This window comes from Orbicella franksi, chromosome 1, assembly GCF_964199315.1.
Source record: "Orbicella franksi chromosome 1, jaOrbFran1.1, whole genome shotgun sequence".
Taxonomy (NCBI): Eukaryota; Metazoa; Cnidaria; class Anthozoa; order Scleractinia; family Merulinidae; genus Orbicella; species Orbicella franksi.
Genome location: NC_138145.1, coordinates 27,925,693 through 27,946,811, shown reverse-complemented (window position 1 = coordinate 27,946,811; position 21,119 = coordinate 27,925,693). Strand labels below are relative to the sequence as shown.

Sequence of the window (21,119 nt, the reverse complement as noted above, 5' to 3'; positions counted from 1 at the left end):
CAGACATCAGCTGCAACGCACAACTTTAATTGAACCAAATCAATTTCAATAATTTCCCTCATCGTAAAATATAAAAGGAATCCTTTACCGGTTCATGATCGGGTGCGTATTGTGTCAGCAATACCCAAAAATCCCGTAGACGTTATTAGCGTACAAGATCAGTTCGTAACAGATCAACTGTTGCTGTCAGCATTATTAGGCTGATTTAGCAAGAGAACGGGAACGTCACTTGACGACGGCGCGCGCAGTACAAATACCCAAATTTGGTCAGATGACGACTGCGGGGCGCGCGGAATAACCTGGATTCTGTTCTAATTTGACCATATTTGGGTGTTCGTTCTGCGCGCGCCGTCGTCAACTGACGTCCCCGTTCTCTTGCTAAATCAGCCTATTCTGATTACTGGGACCGTGGGACTTCTTCAATCATTAAGCGGGACACTGAATTCCAGCCTGTTTGACCATTAGAGTTTCCATTTCCAGGGCAGTTTCCAATGTTGATCCCAACACGGATTATTCCCTTGTGAATGTTGCCTCAGTAGCCTTCTATTGATCCAGGTCTGTGGCTTGTTTGGCTATTGCTCGCCATCCACCAAACGACATCAATGGGCAGTGGACCGCTGCACTCAGCACCATTGAAGGTGATGAACCATCGCTTGAAACAGTTGCCGCAGGTCAGATAAAAGGTTCCTTGATAAACAACACGGAGAGCGGTGCCATCTTTCTTCTTGTCGAAAACACAATCCTGCAAAATACAAAGGCAAGGACTTGTATGGATACCTGATTCCAAACTGAGCATAAAGTGTTGTCGCCGGACCCGACCGTCTTATTAAAATTGAACATTAATTGGTGTTATGTTCTCGGTTCATTTGGATGTGAAAAATTCCTTCAATATCTACGTAGAAATTAACTTGAGCGAAGATCAAGTCAACAATATACAGGTTATTTTTTTTATCACTAACATTAATGCATACCTTGATAAGACCAATGTCACGGTCGTCATTCTTCTTCCACGCACACTGTTTCCAGTTTCTGTGGTCAGCGTCTGCACCATTTTTCCCCGCATCTCCTTTCTGGCCACGTGATCCAGTGGAACCAGCCATGCCTTTGTCCCCTTTCGCTCCATCACGACCGTCTCGGCCTGGTAACCCGTTATGTCCATTGCGACCAGGAACACCAGGGAGACCCGGTGATCCTTGTAGACACGTGTTGGTATTCTGTGTGATTAAAGAAGTCAGCACTGTAATTAAATAGTGAAAACACGCAATAAGAGACGCTTTGTTGATCAAGAAGACAGAATCCGAGATGCCTTAAATCATTCAAATTGAGGTGGCTATGAGCAATGGCAGCTTGACTTAACTACAAGGAAATCAGGATTTTTATTTGATTTTTTCCTTTAGTGAAGACAAAAGAAGCATCATGTGACTTCAGTGTTTAAAGACAAAATTTAGTTAAAAGTTCAGGAGTGATCTGGTTTAGCTGAAATTATAACTTTCATATGTCATCGCATCCTCTTTTAGAGGAAAATAATACAGCAAGTGGCTACAAGTTAATTAATACTTGCGGGGAAATGGGAGGGAAAGTCCTCCCCCTTTCAATGCTTCCCATCCTATCCCACCCCACCACCAATTCTAAATCATCTGCCACGTATGCTATGACAAACACAGAATGAAAATGCACAATAATATCTAAAACAAATGTAACAGACACCACATTGAAGTTCTAGAAAATTAAATATACCTGTGAAACCCATTAAGACTGATTTCCCTTTTTTTATCGCAAATTTCACTTTTTAATTACTACTTCATTTTGAAATATTTTAGCTTCTTGAAAATCAATCCGTTGAAACTACTTCTTAATGAATACGTCTGATGATGACTCACAGATTCTATATAATAGTGCGTTGAGATCGATTTAACTCGGGTGGCTTATGTCACTTGATGAGGAAGGTTTCAGAGAATTATGTTTAAATTTTGGGTGCATGGCGTGATTTATAGCAAGATCCTGCCCGTTTCCAGGGGAGCAGCAGCCATTGCTTTTGTTGTTAAAAGTGACTCACAGTGTAAATATTAACTTGGTATAATGTAGCAGGTTACCCCTCCCTTAGAATTTATTGAAAAATCCACATGCTTTCAGGAAAGAAAATTACTTATGTGCAAGAACTGTGCAGAGACCAGTTCAAATTCCGAATCATGAACTTTAAAATGATATTACACGCCTGCGCTAGCGAGTTAGCAATGATAAGTTAACTTAAATCTTACCTTGGTTGAAGGGGAAACATTTTTGTCATCATTTGAACCACCCTCAGAAGGCAGCAACAGACAAAATAGAACGAAAGGAACAGAAATTGCCGCTTTCATCTCGAGGAAAATTAACAGATCGAGTGTGAGAATAAAAAGCTCAACACTGAAACACAGCTGTTGCGGTAACTCAGACTTTCAGGCGCACAGTACAAAGTTTTCAATTAATATTCTCAAACGCATTACTGCATAGGGTAATTAACCAATTGTGCGGCCTTATTTGGGTCACATAGATGCCCCTTGATACCCGGTAAAGAACAGATCCAAACACGCCTGATTATGATCCAAACACGTGTGTTTGGAAATCAATTTGCAAAAGAATGCAGTACATGAACAAATGTTCATTAACTCTCAGGATTACAGTAATCATTCTTTGCGGTTAGCATTTACGTTTACATTGGTGATTCAAGAATATTCCAGGATTTTACTGATTTAACATTCCACGCACGCTGCTTTCACCTTGTAAAAGTTCACTGCTAGTACTCGTGGTTTCCGTTACGCTACTAGATGTGTAAGGTCCAAGTTGTTTAGACACTTAAACACTCTGCTCTAAAGGAGGTTTCTCATATGTTAACAAGGCACCTGACCTACGTCCGGTCTTTTCTCGAATGAGTTTTTCTTCAACGCCTGAATTGACCAACTTCGTTACACAGGCAATTCTCAAAGGATGAGCTTTTTTTGGTTTAATTCCAACCTCCTTACAGGTGTTTGGCAAGATTCCATTCAGTTTGTTAATTCTGGCTGGACTTATCTCAAAGGCTAATCTTTGTTTGCTTAGCCTAAAATACCAAGAATCAACTTCCTTAGCTTTACAATCTACGAGACCAAAGTACAATCGATATAATTCTAACAAACAAGGATCGGGTTTCTTCCCAATATCGTGACAAATGTACTTGATACTCTTTGGAACATATTTGAGATCACATTAACCTCCATGAAAAGTTTCGCACAAATTCTCCTCAATTTAATAAAGTTTGGACCAAACTTAAAATTCTTTCAACTCAGATTCCTGTGCTCAATTTCCCTCAGTGCGAAATTTTCCATTGAAATAATAAACAGAATTCAAAAGAGACTTAGCTGTTCCACAACCTAACAGTCCTTTCCTCCAAAATAACTCTTCATGTTCATCTGTAACTGCCTCCTTTTCCGGCCTCTTGGTGACACCTCTCCCCATTCTCCCTCGCCGCTTTTACACTCGCTCCAGACCTTTCGTTCGAATTTTGACCGTTGCTCGCGTTCGCAAAAAATACGACTGTTTTGTAGTCTGCATCAAACATTGTTTGGTGACCAAACATTTAACCATTTGGCCACCTTGTTCTGTTTGATCGTGTTTGATCGTGTTTGATAGAATTTGAAGGCCATCAAACATTCGATCAAACAACTTAAAACATTTCTTTTGTTCTCGTGTCCGATGGGCGATGTTTTGGACGTTTGGACGACCGTATCAAACATGTTTGGTGCGCGCATGCTTACCACACTTGCTCAGCGGCTTGTATCTATAACTTGATCTGTGTTTGATCAAACATGTTTTTAACCGTGTGGCCACTCACTTCAACATCAGCATGTTTGGTCACCAGACAATGCTTGATGATGTTTGGCCGCCAAACATTTTCCTTTTGGACAGGCCTTTAAATCATTCCCTAATACCTTCCTGCCCTCAGCGTTATTCATATTAATAAGCATGTCATTACTGGGACCGTGGGACTTCCTCAATCATTAAGCGGGACACTGAATTCCTGCCTGTATAACCATCAACGCCTCCAGAACCAACACAGAAAATGCTCAGAAAATTGGTTCCGACCAGAGGTCGCGATTCTTGGTGCTGACCAAAAGGAGCGCGGCCTCTGGGGGACGAGAATGCTTACTAAACTAAAATTCTTTCTATAAAACGGCTTGGACGCGTGAACATTTTTCACTATATTTTGGGCCTGATTGACGGGTAAGGATGCAAAATACATTATTAATAATCACTCTATATTTTAGAGAACAAGTATGAGGGATTCAGTAGTGCTTTGATTTTACGAAGTCACGTCAAAACTGTGTTGCGTGTCCCTTTTGCAGTGCATTTTGTTTTCCTGTAAATTTCGTCTTGGGCCTTGAGTCTTGCCTGCAGACATATAAACCATCATATTACGTTAAATCAGTTCAAAAGTCAACAGATGGGTGACTTTATAGTTCTAACAGAAATAATTCTTTTAGGACTAGGATTAAATGTTGCTCCGATTTTCACTCATGCTAAATGTTGTGGAGCTAGCACTACAATAACAATGAAATAGTTGCCACTCCTTCACTTAAGGCAGCGTTAACATGACGAGGGTAAGCGGTGAGAGCAAGCAGAAAATCGCCATGCTAAACATAACTCTGTAGGGTTGGCAGATTTTAGCATACTTCCAGAAAATCTTCGCAAAGCAATTAATCACACGTTTTATGAATTCGTAAAGCACAGAAATGTACAATAACATGGTGATTCGAGACAAAAGATAAGTGAAAAAACATAACATAACAACATAAGTGAAAATCAGCGAAATATTCTTCTTTGTTGGCGCAAAAAAAGTGCTTCAATAAATTTGAAACCCAGTGATTACGTTGAATATTAATTGATCTCATTGGGTGCCAAGTTAAAAAATAATTCATGAAGTGTTTTTCAATTCACGCATAATTTACTAGGAATAATTGCAGGGTCAATTTTTGATAGAAAGTGAAGAAACACCTCACACCAGTTGACATTGAAGCCGATCTTCCTCAAAATCAAACCGAGCGACTTCCCTGACATTTTCACTCCAGTTAATAAGATGTTACACGATTCATTTAAGACCAAAGTATGATTTAATCAAGTATTGTGGTCATAATTTAGAATAAAATTTTAAAACAGCTTTTTGTTGTTGTATCTTGATACCTTGAAACTTCACCCGCAATTTTCTCTAAAACGCTTCCGTAATTTTTTTTCAATATTTTGCCATCGTTAAGACAACTATGTTAGGTCGTAGATCACGACGACGTATATCCAAAATTATCCCTTAATGGGGTATGACGTCACGATATTGATATGGTAACTCAGATCTTGGTAAAACGTACTTCATTTGAAACTTTCATCTTTCTCTGGCACACCAGTAATGTTCGATTTTCTGTTGGATTGATAATGGTGGTGTTCTAGCTAGTCACTTGAAGTTAAACTGTACCATCACTCAAAAATCCGATCGAGCCATCTAGAAGCATCTCTGTTTTTGTAGCGACTCCACTTGAAAGTCCTCGTAGTCTTATGGAAATTTGATGAAGGTTCCCTTCTATCAACATGGAATACAATTTCCTAGCTGGGAGGTAATCGCCCTCTCCTGCCCTGTATACTGCATTAAGAAAAGTGATCACTATACATAGACAATCAGGAATCGAGTGCATTGTATAATAGTTTTATTAAAGGTAACCGGTTACTGTTACGAGAATGAAGTCAAAAAAAAAAATTTAAATGTTAAGCCTTTTACTAACTTTTGGAGTACAGATTGTGTTAACAAAAGCCAAGCAAAAGAAAAAAACATAGCACCCCAGGCCATTCCCAAAACCATTGCTTCTGTCACCGTTTTTGGTACGAATAGACAACAATTTACTGAGACGGAGGGACTTCCTCGATAATCAAGCGGGATATAGAATTCCAGCCTGTATAACCGTCAGAGTTTCCAAATCCAGCACAGTTTCCAATGGTGATCTCAACACGGATATTTCCCTTGTGAATGTTGTTACAGTAGCCTTCTATTGCTCCGTGCCTGTGATTGTTTTGGTTACTGTGTCTGATCAAGTTCACTGCGTCAATGGGAAGAGGACCGCTGCACTCAGCGCCGTTAAAGGTGATGAACCATCGCTTACAGCAAGAGTTACAGCCTCCCAAGTGGAATTTGCCTTGAAAAACAACCCGGAGAGCGGTTTTATCCTTCTTCTTGTTGAAAATGTAGTCCTAGAGAGACAAATAAGCCATCACAGGAAGCGAGTTTAAAAAAAAGCTTAAAACTAATAGTAGTATGTCGATTTTTCACTCACGATATGTGAAATTGATAATAACAGGACTGGTACTCTGATTCAAAGAAAAATAGAATCTTAACTTCAATTCTTTTGTTTGTTCTGTTCTTTTCAAAGTAAGTTGCATTTCCAGTCATTGATAAAAACGCCTTTCCTAGCAAAATCTTAAAATTCAGAGTTCTTAAAATAAAACTAAATAAGATGCAAATAGCCTTGTTTAAAAAAGAAAATTAACATAGACAGGGTCGTTGGGCTCTTGACATAGAGAAATGGAACTTTGTTTACATGCAGATTTGTACTATATTAATGCCTACCTTGACAAGACCAATGTCACGGCTATCTTCACCCTTCCACGCACACTGTTTCCAGTTTCTGTGGTCAGCGTCCGAGCCCTTTGGTCCCACGTCCCCTTTTAGGCCACGTGATCCAGACGGACCAGCCACGCCCCTTTCCCCTTTTACACCACGTGATCCAGAAGGGCCAGCCAGGCCCTTTTCGCCTTTTGCTCCGTCTCGACCGTCGCGGCCTGGTAACCCGTTATGACCATTCAAACCATTGTTACATGCAGCACATCCTCTGCACATCGACTTGAAAAAAAAAGTGTATTTTAATATCTGAAAGATTTTAAGTGTTTACTTTAAGCTGAGGCAAAAATTGCCAAACGTGCCAATTTACTTGGTAAAAGCACGATAATATCCTTCTGTCATAACAAAACCTGAATACTGAAGATATTCAAGACTATTGATGTAATGTAACCATATTGATCACGAGTTACAAAAACTGTAGGACTTGAAAACGGAATTCAAGTTTTCCTAGTTTACCCACATGAAAAACTTATTTGCTTAATTTTTCTAACCACGAATGGTCCTTGCTTTTCATATTCTGAACGATTTCTACATTTAAAGCTTAAATTTACCTTTAAATCTTATTGTTTTAAACATGCCATAGCTGGGAAATCAACGTTTGACACTTTTCCATGCAGTTCCCAAAATCTGTCCCTTGACATTATTATACTAGGCAGCGACAACAAATCATTTTACCGTTCATGTCAGTATGATGGGAAAAAGCCTAAGAAATGTCATCCAAATGTGATTTTGTTTTCCTGTATTGTTTTCTAAGTAAGAGACGGAAGTTGAAACAATCTTTTGTTGTTTATGTTACTGAAATAGCTGCAGTGTTACTTAGTGAACAATGTGTTTGTGTTAATAAATGCCTGTGATCTTAATTTTAACACCGGCTCAACGTAATTCATGGGCTTACGACTAAAACTCTAACAACTACAGTTTTTTCGGCTTTGCGATTTAACCAAAAAAATAACATTTCTCAGAGTATGACGAATGTCCCAAATCTTTCCTTGTAATTTTGGCGAAGTATTTTCCATCTTTTGAAAGCGCTGTTAATAGTTAAAGACCTTTAACATCGTAGAAAAATTCCCCCTAAGAGCGACAGAATGCTGAACACAATAAATAGGACTAAACAAAACATGGCTTTTGATCATTAGTTGTTCGCACATATTGTAAATAAAGGATTGATTTTATTAGCTCAGTGTTCATTGATGCAAATAGATTTCTAGTTGAAGTTTTTTCTCTCTGCAATAAATCAACATTAAAAAGAAGAGAAAAAGCTCGTTCCCTCCTTTCACTCCGTGAAGATCATCAAAGAACTTTGATTTGAAAGGAGAAATCTGTGGACAAGTTAAATTCTGTAGCTTTGTATTTCCACAATCAGAATAATTATTCAGTTTTAAGCAATCAATAACTGAATGTTTTCACAACACTGAATAAACTTCCATTTATCTTTTCAGTTTTGTCCATCAAACTGGCCATGAAGTGAGTGGCAAGCAAGACGAAATTTTTCTTGCAAGATGTTTACACACCACTGAGCAACACATAATACATTTTTTCCTCTACGCCTCTCGAAGGTTGCTAACTAAGACTTTAGACGGCGTCACAAAGTTTCCAGTAACTCGTTTCAAATTACAGAGATTTGGTTTAAAAATGGAAAACTACTTTTGAAATCGGCTGAATTAGCGTCCTCCCATGAACTCGATAACTACATATGTTATGAGGGATGGACAGAGTCTATTGTGTCGAGAAAAAAGACATTGAAATCATTACGAAAAACAGCTACAAGAAGAAAAGAACGTGTAACTCGGCTGGAGGTCGCTAAACTGCTTTCCGCTATATATAGCCTAATGAGTGACTATAAAAAGTACTTTTTGGTTGGCACATTTGTTGTCTGTTAACTGCTACCACGTTAGAGGAAAGGACACGTTCAGGGTAAAAGATTATTAAAACTTCGCACGTGTTTGAATTATTCTACCATACTACAGTGAGCGACTTAACTAAGAAACAAAAACAAAAAAACGGTGCTATATCGTATCCTACGAACAGTGACAACCGACTCTTGAAACATTTGACTACAATAAAAAAATTAATATTGTTTTCCTTCTTATCCTTCACATTTTTTATTGTCGCTGATAAAGCTCGGTTGACTTGAGGGAAATATTCCATTTTTTTTCTTTATCACTGCACTCGGAGTACAGGTTATTGTGCTATTGGTCGCTATTTTATGTTACTTTTTAAATAGATTTGACTTGATTTGGTTAGTACAATATAACCGACTTGTCAAGTAAAACATGTTGTAAAATTTGATTTCACTATTCGTTGGTGTAAAACTTACAACGAGGGTTTTGGAAGTCGATTTTGACACTGTGTTTGAGGATGGCAGCTTTGCTAATAGCGAAGTAACTTTCACAGTTTTTATTCTCAATATTATAACGCAAAATATGACTTGCAAAAAGATCAAAGCAAACCCATTTCGTGAATTCCCTAATTTATATTTTACGAATGCTAAGCGAGTACGCGACTAATGCGTAGGTATGAAAAACAAGCGACGAGATAAGATGAAAAAGGCAAGGTTTCGCTCGCTCTTTATATCTGAAATCTTACCTTGGGCAAGGGAATGGTGCTATTTCCTTCAATCTGAGAGAAGAACTGGGCAACCAAAAACCACAGCAACACTGGTCCAGCGCTGGTTTTTCTGAACATGGTTATTGCTTTAGTTCTACACAAGTTTAACCGTTTTTAACCGAGTTTGTTTGTTCGTTTAATGGGCACTGGAAGATTTTTCATGTTCGAATAAACTGTCAAACTGTTGAAGAATAATTGTCTCCCCACACACACACACAAAAAAAAAACATAGGGAGAGGGTCAATCCGAACTGTCTGAAGCAAGTGTCAGAGAGGTTGAAGGGAGTTTGCATGTTCGATTAATTCTAGAGTCGATTAGTTTTTCACCCATTTATTCCTTTCTTGATTTATAATCACTATAATTGCGATGAATTGAACATATTGAACATCGATTTTCAACACAGTCGAGAAAATTCTCTTTAATCACATCTTAATTAAACTCATTTTGTTTATAAATACTGTCTGAAAGGGCATAACGTAACGCAATAATGCTATAACAAACATTTTGATACAGAGTATGTTTCATATGCTAAGCTAACATTACACTGTATTGCCATAAAGCGGCTTGAGCGAATGAACGGACTTATTGCAATGGTTTTCATGACATTTCATATTTTGCATTCGTCAGGATCATGACAGCCTAGGAGAGGTTCTCATCAAGTAAATATACCTCCGTTCGTGATCAAATATATCAGGTAATCAACGTTATAAGACCCGTAACACAGACACTTAGACATCAGCTGCAATGCACAAGTTTTATTGAACCAAATCAATTACAAAACTTCCCTGATCATAAAATATTAAAAGAAACCCTTCACCGGTTTATGATCGAGTAGGTCTTGTGTTATACAAGATCAGTTCCTAACACATCAGTTGTTGACGGTCAGGGTTATTCTGATTACTGCGACCGTGGGACTTCTTCAATCATTAAGCGGGACACTGAATTCCAGCCTGTATAACCGTCAGAGTTTCCATAACCAGGACAGTTTCCAATGTTGATCCCAACACGGATTTTCCCCTTGTGAATGTTGCCACAGTAGCCTTCTATTGATCCAGGTCTGTGGCTGTGTTGGCTATTGCTCGGCATCCACCAAGCGACATCAATAGGCAGTGGACCGCTGCACTCAGTGTCATTGAAGGTGATGAACCATCGTTTACAACAGTTGTTGCCGTGGAGGTAAAAGTTTCCTTGATAAACAACACGGAGAGCGGTATCATCTTTCCTCTTGTCAAAAACACAATCCTACAAAATACAAAGGCAAGGACGTGTATGGACACCTGATTCCAAGTTAGACACAAATGTGGTACGTAAAATGTTTTTGCTTAATGCGACCGTTTTATTGAACTAAACAATACATTAAATTGCTGCTATAAACCTCGGTTTATTCAGATGTCAGGAATATCCATCAGTTTATTATTTACATAGTAAAAAAATTATGCGAAGATCAAATGAAACATGACACATATAGGTTAACTTTTATAAAACTAATATTAATGAATACCTTGAGAAGCGCAATGTCACGGCCGTCACTCTTCTTCCACGCACACTGTTTCCAGTTTCTGTGGTCAGCGTCTGCACCATTTTTCCCCGCATCTCCTTTCTGGCCACGTGATCCAGTGGAACCAACCATGCCTTCGTCTCCTTTCGCTCCATCACGACCGTCGCGGCCTGGTAACCCGTTATGTCCATTGCGACCAGGAACACCAGGGAGACCCGGTGATCCTTGCAGACACGTGTTGGTATTCTGTGTGATTGAAGAAGTCAGTCTTGTAAATGATGAAACACGCAGTGACAATTTGGTGAAAAAGAGGCATAAATCAGAAATGCTTTAAATCGTGTAGTTGTGGCGGTTTTTAAATTTATGATTTTTATTAGTGATTTGTACGCATTTTGTTCTTTTCAGTGACGAGAAAAGCAGCATTATACGTCTTTGGTGTTTGTACGCATTTTGCACGCATTACGGACAGATTTTAGTACAGCAAGCGGCTACAACGTAACTCTTAACTTCATTCGTAACTGTTCAATTAAGCTTGTTTTTTCGGGGATAAGGGATGACGGAAACGCTAATCAAGCATCTAAGAATTTTTGCTTTATTCTTAGCTCCTCGCCACTAATTTATCCGAGTACCTCCCTGGGAAAAAATGCTATAACTAGTTTAGACTACTCTTGACACTGAATGGAATAGAAAATCTTCAGGCTGTTGAAGGTCAAAAAACTGATGAAACATGAGGTACATACCAGCGCTCTACATTAAAGCGATGTGTTTAGAAAAAAAAAATCAACTTGAATCTTGATTGGGTGCAAATAATCAAATACTAACGTTCAAGTAATTTAGCTTCTGGTGAATAACTTTGTTCTATTATATATAGATTGGGATAAATTAACAGCACCATCAGCACTCGAGTTTTTCCGGCTGTAAGATTAGGATAAAAGTTTTCCGTGGAATTTTTGCATTCGAAAAAGTCGCCCAAACTTATAATAGTTGAACGTTAATAGTGTTTGCTGGATTATTTGAACTAATAAATTCTAGTGGAATAAAACAAAATAACTTGAGAGGGGAAATAATGCCGCTCTTTGGATTTCATCAGAGTTTGAAGGACGCAACAAAGCCGATACTGTGCTATATATTTTGTTTCTCTAAAGCAGCGTCCACACTACGCCGGAGAAATTTGAAAACGCGGCTTTATTTCTACGGTTAGGCCTACCGTCCACACTAATCTGTCACGAAAACGCGGAGCTTTTTGAAAACGCTCTTCAAACCGGAGGAAATTGAAAACGCCGGCTTCTCGTTTTCGTGTAGACGAGTAACATTTTGAAAACGGATAGATCTTTCCGAGGGCGATGGCCTAACCAAGTTTTCTCTAAAATAATCCGGCGTTGATTGTTGAGTCTTTAAATTCCTCCGGCGTAGTGTGGACGAAAAAAAATTGATGTGTTTTCAGAGTGAAAGCTCCGTTTTCAAATTCCTTTGGCGTAAAGGGAACGCGGGGGCCTAAGTTAAACTAACAGTAACGTTACACGCTCTTCGATAGTTATCAAATTGATAACTTTATAACCTTTCTCCTGAGATGTTCACTGAGTTAAATAAGGTGCAAAGGGAAAGGGTATGTTCTTTTTTTCCTTTTTGTTTCTGGTGGAAAAATTCATTGTCGAGATTTAGTCTACTACTAGACTTTTTTCAGAATTCGGTCGAATTAGCGTATAACGCTAGTCAGCGGGAAAGCTCCTTTGGCAGCTAATGGTGTACCTTGCAGTCTAAACTAACCCCTGAAATAGTATTTAAGGAAAGTTTTATTAAGCTTAGCTATTAACATCGGAAAAATTTTCACAATTGTGATTTGTCTCCTACCTCAATGCAAAATCCGACTTACAAAAAGAATTTTTAGCAAGTTCCTTCAATCCCTAATTAACAAACGAGAGTTTCTTGCACCTGTCGAAACTTGAGCACCAGAAGCGAGATGAAGAAGCCAAGTTTTCGCTCTCCTATATAAGGAGACTTACCTTAGACGAATTCGAAGAAACTGGGTTATTTCCTTCAACCTCATCAAAGAACAGAGCAACCAACAACCACAGCAACAAAGATACAGCGCTGAATTTTCTGAACATGCTTATTTCTTCAGTTGTTCACGTTATTTGATGTCCTTTAGCTTAACGAAACACTGTAACGACTGCGGAAACCCGAGACAAAAAATTTCGATTACGAGGCAGAGCGGCTTGTTTGTTCCTCTGATGACAACTGGAAAATTTTTCATGTTCGAATTAACTGTCAAGGGTCTAAGAATAATTGTCTAACCAAATGAAGACATCGGGGGAAAGTCAATTCGAATTCTGACAGAATTGTCCGAAGCAAGTGTCACAAGTGTAACAGGACATGTTGGACAGAGTTTCATGCTAGGGAGTCGATTAGTTTTACTAAGGTTTTTTACCCATTTAGTGTTTTCGTGGTTTTTCGCTATATAATTGACGAAATATCGAACATGTGAATTTCGAATTTAAACACAGTCAAGAAAATTCCCTTTTATAGCGAGACATTTTTCGCAATTAATATCATCTTTATTTTACCCATTTTGTTTGCGAACATTGTCTGATGTAAATTATGTTGATGATGCAGCAAACAGAATTTTGATACGGAACTAATCGCCGGACACGTTTATATATTAAAGAAAATTTCTCTCTATAAAGCGGCTTGGACGTATTAACGGACTTACTCGGCAACGTTTTCGCCATAATTCGGGGCGGATTGACCGGTAAAAAAACTGGTGGAAAACTGGCAGGTATTTGAGTGGAAATCCTTTTAGCTGCGCTTTGATTTTTTTCAGTGCATTTATTTACTTTGGACCTTGGGTCTTGCATACAGACACATAATTCATAATGTGTAATCACTTCAAAGCTCGATGTTTAAAAGAAAGAAGTATTCTAGGACTAGGAAATGTGTTGCTGTGTTGTCAGATAGACATCACTTCCGGTTTCCACGCATGGCCTACTGCTTCCAGAAAATGTATTGTTTGTTTGTTTCTGTTTCTTTTCGCGGTGCTCACTATAATAAATTTAACCCGGCAAAAGCGGTTGCCATGTGGTCCAATGTAGTTCTACACGAAGGTGTGATTCTGTGCCAGGTATTTCGCTCTTTTAGCCATCAAACCTTCGAGGCTTTACAAGTTTATGTGAACTGAACCTCGATCCCTGGCCTTCTCTCCTTTGCCTCCCTCGTCGTTGAGGAGAGATCAAGGACGAAAGACTCTGGTTGCGACTGGTCACGTGACCACCTATGACACAAACGTTTACATCGAGGAAGGGCCAACGATCTCAAATGAGGCGAAAAAAATGCGATCGCTTTAAACCATGAACGGGTAAGTTCCCCTTGTCTCCAGTCCTACTCTGAAATTTACAAAAGAAATATCTATTCATCTAAAGTATTGAAAAAGATCACTCTTACTTCAATTCTAGCCGGGCGATTTTGTTTGTAACTCGATATTTGCACGCTGCACGCTTACCATTTGTTAAGCGTAACTCAGTAATGCTCTTCACCGTTGTGCTCAGATAAAGATTTGGTAGTTCCTTTTTAGGCGTAATTTTTTCTAATTATCCCAACTACGATCATGCAAGCAAGTACACCAAATACATTGCCTCACCGGCAGCGCAAAGAAATAAGCTGAGTTAAAAGAAAGTTTCCTTAGGGCGCTTTCTTATTTGATTTACATGTACAAATAAATATTGTTAGCATTCATTTAGTTCCGATCCCTTCCCAGTTAAAACCTACAGTAATGTTGATTAAGTATCTTCAAAACGATGTGGGCATTTGAATAATAACACACTTTGCATGGGTTATTGACCAAGTGTGAGGTCAAGATGGCAGGATATTGGCCAAGTTCGTTTTTTGGGTGTTTATGGACCGAGACGGAGTCGAGGTCCACAAACTCGCAAAAAAAGAACGAGGCCAATATCCAGCCATCTTGACCGAACAAGCTTGGTCAATAAAGGCTTTATTATATGGCTTTAGGGGAAATTTTTCTTGCGGGACACGGCGGGTAGTCCCGAGCGGGCAAGATAGCTCCATCTTGCCCGCTCGGGTAGCCAATCACAGCGCAGGATTTGATCCATCTTGCCCGCTCACGGAGCTAGCCATATAATAATAAATGTTATTACTGACCATGAGAATTCTGGGGTTATATTTTGGGTGCATGGTTTGATTTATAGCAAGATCCAGCCCGTTGTTGTTTGGTAATTGAGAGTGGCTGACAGCGAAAATATTTGAAATAATTTAGCAGTTTAGGATCCGCTCAGAATTGATTGAAAAATCCACACGTCAGGAATAAGAAAACTTTCTTTTATATTCCGGAGAACTTCAAAATGATGTTAACTGCCTTGCACTAACAAGCAACGATCACTAGTTACCTAAAATCTTACCTTGGTAGAAGTGGAAACAGTCTTATCATCATTCAAACCACCCTGAGAAGGCAGCAACACACAAAATAGAGCGAAAATAACAGAAATTGCCGCTTTCATCTCCAGGAAAATAGAGATCGCGCGCGAGAATAAAAGCAACCCAACACTGAAACACAACTGTGGCGGTAACTCTGACTTTCAGGCGCACAGAGCAAAGTTTTTGGATAAATATTCGACGAGATTTTTCGCGCTAGTGAAAACAAAGGCGACACCTTGTCAATCTGCCACGTCTCGATAACCTTTTCCTTATTTAATACTGAGTCAAGTCCTTTTATATTTAGGTGAGTTGGTCCTGGGTCTGCCATGGAAATGGCAGAATATGTGCTTCGGCTGAACATTAACTCATAATAAGCTATTATCGCCTATTTAAACGAGTTCTCAAATTTTAATTTAACTCCTTGACTCATACGGCTAGACACAACAAAGTTGTTTTGATGCTACTTTTAAGTAGCATCAAAATTAAAATTAAAATTAAAATTAAAGTGCCTGAAGCAGTGTAAATTATGTTAACCCAGCCAGGGAGGAATGACTGATATTTTAAAGCATGGTGAAATTTATAATTTGGTTTGGGTGAGGTATAGCTATTAGCTGGTACAATCAACAATTTCAAACTTAATCGTATCTATTACAAAATTCTCGATCGTGATTGGTTCTCCGCACGCCTATTTGTCACGCAATCGGCGCGCGATCACGTGGGTATCACCAATTACGCGCGCTTTAATGGCTTCCTTCGCAACGTTTCCTACAGTTTTCAAAACTTATGAAAAGCGTTACAGACGTTTTCGCTCAAAAGAAGTTCTCAAAAGACATTTTTAATTCCGAAATTTGTTATAGATACGATTAATTAGTAATTGGACCTCGTGTCGTAGGGTACTTACCATTTACATGGGAAAACCGGAAATTCCAGTTGGAAAATCAAATGGTTCGCGCCATTCCGTTTGGGAAGCTTCTGAAAATATGGGCTGTGATTTGAGGTGATGTTATTTTTCTGCTCTTTTAACTCTCTCTAGCTGATGTGGATATACTTAATAGCGATTCCTTCTCTCTCAACGTGGCATTCAACTGTTTAATGTTTTTGCCTGAAATTTCCAACCGGATGGTTTCTGTAAATGGTAAGCACCCGTAAATTTCAGTGCGTAATCGTGCCCGTAATTTCAAATCAGCCTTTCGCTTCGCGCTCGACCGATTTTGAAATTACTCGCGCGATTACTCCCTGAATTGTTCCCCACTCGGTCCGATTACTATTACAAATTTAACGTCTTGAAATAGGATAACCTTTTTAAGGAGAAACACGACGTTAAACGACTCAGAATTTAATAAATTGATATGATAATATCCTTCCGGATCAGATGAACAGTTATTGATGTCAGTACACGATTCAAAACGAAACCCATTTGTACAAAAGGTGTTCGGCGTGGTTGCGATATATAACATTCAAAATGCAAAGCTATCGATTAATAACGCCACAATTTTAACACGGGCTTACTTTATTAAACACTGTCCCCCCATTTTCTCTTGACAACAATGTATCGCTGAATAACTTTAGACTCCTTCTTTATTGTTAATTTGTAGGTCAAACTATAGGTCAAAATTTATCACGATTTGGTCAATGGCGAGCAGATCGATTGTTTAATGAATCAGAAATCTGGGACGAAAATAAAAAAAATTAAAAACTTGTTTTATTATGCGATCACTGAATGTTTTTATGCTGCCGCAATACATTTTGATAAGCAGGAATGCGAAGTGCAACATCAGCTTCTCCTTCCATAATGCGAGGTATTCTTTATCCAATATGATTCTTTTCCTTTTAGGTATAGCCAAAATACACTGAGGACAATTTCAATGTCTTAGGTCCCGCCCACATCACGCGGGAGGAGTTTCACTCTGAAAACGAATCAAATGGTTTCCATCCACACTACGCCGCAGAAATTTAAAAACGCAACAATCACTGGTCATGTTTGATTTGTGTTTGAGTAAAACTTAGGCAGGGAAATATCATGCTCGAGTATCGTAATCTCGTCGTTTTCGAAAAGCTTCCTTTTCAGAATGTTTTGTTTCTTTGACACGGCGTTTTGAAATTCCTCTGGTTTGAAAAGCGTTTTCGAAAAAGCACCGCGTAGAAATAAAGCTCCGATTTCAATTCCGTCCGGCGTGGTGTGGACGGGGACTTGCCTTATAATTTTTCTTCTGGGGGACTGCAAGACAGCAAACTGCTTCCGTTCAACTCTGCTAATCGAGGCGCCATATATTTCCCACTGAAGTTCACGGATCATGCATAAGCAGATTATTATAGCTGTGGAAAATCACTGCAATGCGCACGGGGAGATATTTGCAGCTCAAGGACAAAAAGCCGGCATGAAATGATTAAAGAAATTTCCGTTTACCTTATCAATTTGAATGCAGAACTCGAATTGCACAACACTTCCTTCAACTTTTCGTTGTCGCCTTAAGTAGCCATCGGTTACGCAATGTTAAAAAGGTTTCGGCACACTCACAATTCCCCTGTAGAAGGCTATTAGACTTATAACTGTCATGTTAGGGTAAACTCCACTCTAACCCTATGAAGGGGGAGGCACGATGGCCCAATGGTTAGTACAATGGACTCCTATTGGGGATTATGGCATCGTGTTCGTATTCTTATAATAGTCACTGTTCAGTGTTTAACTGTTTAGTATTTAGTATTTTTTTAAAATGGTTTGAAATCTGGCCCGGGTTGTTCGAAAACCGGTCAGTGCTAACCAAGGATTAAAAGTTAATAGAAGTAATATATATATATATATATATATATATATATATATATATATATATATATATATATATATATATATATATATATATATAGGCAATTGTGGAAAACGAGGACGGACAACTTCGAGCGAAAAAAATATATATATACAGTAAAAAATCTAAGAAATCTAAAAAAAAGTTTAAAAATTTAATAAAAATAAACGTTTCGGTCAAAGACGTTCATCAGTTGCAGTGCCACTGATGAAGGTCTTTGACCGAAACGTTTATTTTTATTAAATTTTTAAACTTTTTTTTTTAGATTTCTTAGATTTTTTACTGTATATATATATTTTTTTCGCTCGAAGTTGTCCGTCCTCGTTTTCCACAATTGCCTACAAATTTCATTACTCGAGGTTTGGACTACGAATCCTTTTGGATCCTTCTGGCGCGTGGCATCCCTGTTGGCTCGAAGCATCTTAACTTATCCTGTGTTAGTTTAATCAGGCTTTGAACAACCCGGTCCGGGATATTTGAGACTGTGGTGACTTAATTATGTACCAGTATTGGTACAATATTGGTTTATTGCAAGAGATATATAGAGAGATTGTTGCTAAGTTCAAATTTATTAACTCGAGTGAAATGAAGTCTCCTTATTATAGTCGCCTAAAATCGCCTTAAGTCGCCTAAAGTCGCTCCAAATCGCCTGAAGTCGCAATGTTTTTTCTGCCAATTTTGTTTAACTCGCCTAAAGTCGCCATCGTCCAAAGTCGCCTTAAGTTACGGCGACTCAAGGCCCCAGGGTAGGCCTTACAGATTAGTAGGACGTAAATGCAAACTTGAATGCATTAATCCGATTTTAATTATTTTCTTTAAATCGCCAGCGAAACGCAGTAATGTTCTTCACCATTGTGCTCAAATAACGATTTCGCAGTTCCTTTTTATGAGTAGTTTTTCTTAATTATTTTTAATTATCCCAACTACGATCATTCAAGCGATTTTTATGAAACACCAAGTACATTGTCATACTGGCAGTGCAAAGAAATACGGCTTGCGCGCACTGGATCACAAGCAGGACTGAAAAACGGAATTCCCGTATTCGCAGTTTTATCTCTCTAACCATGCGCGAATGGTCCTTACTTTTCATATTCTCACGATTTCTACATTTAATGCTAGTTTACCTTTAGTCGTATTGTTTTAAACATGCCATAGCTGGGAAATTAACGTTTGACTCTTTTTCAATGAAGTCCTAAAATATTTTCCTTGATATTATTACACTAGACAGCGACAACAAATCTTTTTACCGTTCATGTCAGTATGATGGGAAAAAGCCTAAGAAATGTCATCCAAATGTGATTTTGCTTTTTTGTATTGTTTTATAAGTAAGAGAAGAAAGTTGAAACAATTTTTTGTTGTTTATGTAAAAGCAACTGAAATAACTGCAGTGTTACTTATTCAATAAATTGAACAATTTGTTTATGTTAATAAACGCCTGTGGTCTTCATTTTAACGCCGGCTCAACTTAATTCATGGCCGGTGCTAGCGACTAAAAATCTGACAGCTACAGCTTTTTTTGGCACTGCGATTAAAATGAAGGAATCAAATTTCTCAGTGTATGCCAAATCTTTCCTTCTAGTTTCGGTGAAGTATTTTCCATATTTTTTTCAAAGCGCAGTTAAGGTTAAAGGCCTTTAACATTGCAAAAAAACTTGCCCCAAACAGCGACAGAATGAGATTTAACCAAAAAAAAAGGTTTTCGATCATTAATTGTTCGGATATATTGTAAATAAAGTATTGATTTTATTAGTTCAGTGTTCAATGATGCAAATAGATTACTTGTTGACGTTTTTCTCTCTGCAATAAATCAACGTTAAAAAGAAGAGAAAAAGCTCGTTCCTTCCTTTCACTCCTTCAGGATCATCAAAAACCCGTTTTGATTTCAAAGGAAAAATGTGTGGAAAAGTTAAATTCTGTAGCTTTGTATTTCCGCAGCAGAAAAATTATTCAGTTTAAGCAATCAAAAACTGAATGTTTTCTCTACACTGAATAAACTTCCGTTTTCAGTTTTGGATGTCCATCAAACACGCCCTAAAGTGACTGACAGGCAAGACGAAATTTTTCTTGCAAGATGTTTACACACTACTGAGCAACACATGTATAATGCATTTTTTTTTCCTCTACGCCTCTCGAAGATTGCTAACTAAGACTTTAGACGGATATCGTTACAAAGTTTCCAGTAACTCGCTTCAAATTACAGAGATTTGGTTTAAAAAATTGCTAATGGCAAACTATTGAAATCGGCTGAATTAGAGTCCTGCCATGAACTCGATAAGTACGTATGTTATGTGGGATGCACAAATTGTTTACAGAAAAAGGACATTGAAACCAGATTAGGAAAAACAGCTTCAAAAAGAAAAGAACGTGTAACTCGGGTGGACAGTTAGTTAAACTTCTTTTCGCTATAGCCTAATGGGTAACTAGAAAGCACTCTTCGGTTGTCACATTTGTTGTCTGTTAACTACGTTCAGCCTGTTGACAAAGCGGATTACGTATTAGAACTTCGCACGTGTATTTGATTATGATACCTTACTACTGATTGTGTGACTTAATTAAGAAATAAAAACAACCACGGTGCTAATCGTATCCTACGAGCCATAACAACTGACCCTTGAAAAATTGATCGCGACTATATAACTAGATTTGACTACAATAAAAATATGTGGTTTTCCTTTTTATCATTCACAGTTTTTATTGTCGCTGATGAAGTTCAGTTGACTTGAACGAAATATTCCACTTTTTATCTTTATTATTGCGTTCAGAGAAGTTCGCTATTTCATGTTATTGTTTTAATAGATTTAACTTGATTTGGGCAGTGTAGTATATAACCGACTTGTCATGTGAAACATGTTGAAAATTTGATTTAACTATTCGTTCGTAGGAAATTTACAACGAGAGTTCTGGAAATCGCTATCGGTGTATTTTTGTGGACGAAACTAAAACTAAGATGTTACTTTCTTCATGATTTGACACTGTGTTTGAGGATTGTAGCTTTGCTAATAGCAAAGTAACTATCACAGTTTCTATTTTCACCCTACAACAGCGCAAAATCTGACTTGCAAAAAGATTAAATCAAACAAATTTCGTGAATTCCCTAATTTATATTTTTCGAATA

At 38.2% G+C, this 21,119-nt stretch overlaps 2 protein-coding genes across 2 annotated transcripts; both read right to left on the bottom strand.

Moving 5' to 3' along the window:
* Positions 1-324: 324 nt before the first annotated feature.
* On the bottom strand, positions 325-2,357 carry LOC145461390 (uncharacterized). Its single transcript, XM_081445646.1, has 3 exons — positions 2,259-2,357; positions 972-1,214; positions 325-742 (listed from the first exon to the last, which is right to left on the bottom strand). The coding sequence occupies exons 1-3, from the start codon at positions 2,355-2,357 to the stop codon at positions 533-535; spliced, it is 552 nt and encodes a 183-aa protein (XP_081301772.1). The 3' UTR covers positions 325-532.
* Positions 2,358-10,150: 7,793 nt separating this feature from the next.
* LOC145501486 (collagen triple helix repeat-containing protein 1-like) lies at positions 10,151-12,950 on the bottom strand. Its single transcript, XM_081480955.1, has 3 exons — positions 12,779-12,950; positions 10,779-11,021; positions 10,151-10,519 (listed from the first exon to the last, which is right to left on the bottom strand). The coding sequence occupies exons 1-3, from the start codon at positions 12,881-12,883 to the stop codon at positions 10,175-10,177; spliced, it is 693 nt and encodes a 230-aa protein (XP_081337081.1). The 5' UTR covers positions 12,884-12,950; the 3' UTR covers positions 10,151-10,174.
* Positions 12,951-21,119: the final 8,169 nt, after the last annotated feature.

Bases quoted from the DNA above. Each gene is read 5' to 3' on its own strand.
- LOC145461390 (XM_081445646.1), bottom strand. From the start codon at position 2,357: ATGAAAGCGGCAATTTCTGTTCCTTTCGTTCTATTTTGTCTGTTGCTG. The intron at 1,215-2,258 runs GTAAGATTTAAG...TTAATCACACAG, and splicing joins ATGTTTCCCCTTCAACCAAG to AATACCAACACGTGTCTACA. The intron at 743-971 runs GTATGCATTAAT...TGTATTTTGCAG, and splicing joins GTGACATTGGTCTTATCAAG to GATTGTGTTTTCGACAAGAA.
- LOC145501486 (XM_081480955.1), bottom strand. From the start codon at position 12,883: ATGTTCAGAAAATTCAGCGCTGTATCTTTGTTGCTGTGGTTGTTGGTT. The intron at 11,022-12,778 runs GTAAGTCTCCTT...TCAATCACACAG, and splicing joins TTTCTTCGAATTCGTCTAAG to AATACCAACACGTGTCTGCA. The intron at 10,520-10,778 runs GTATTCATTAAT...TGTATTTTGTAG, and splicing joins GTGACATTGCGCTTCTCAAG to GATTGTGTTTTTGACAAGAG.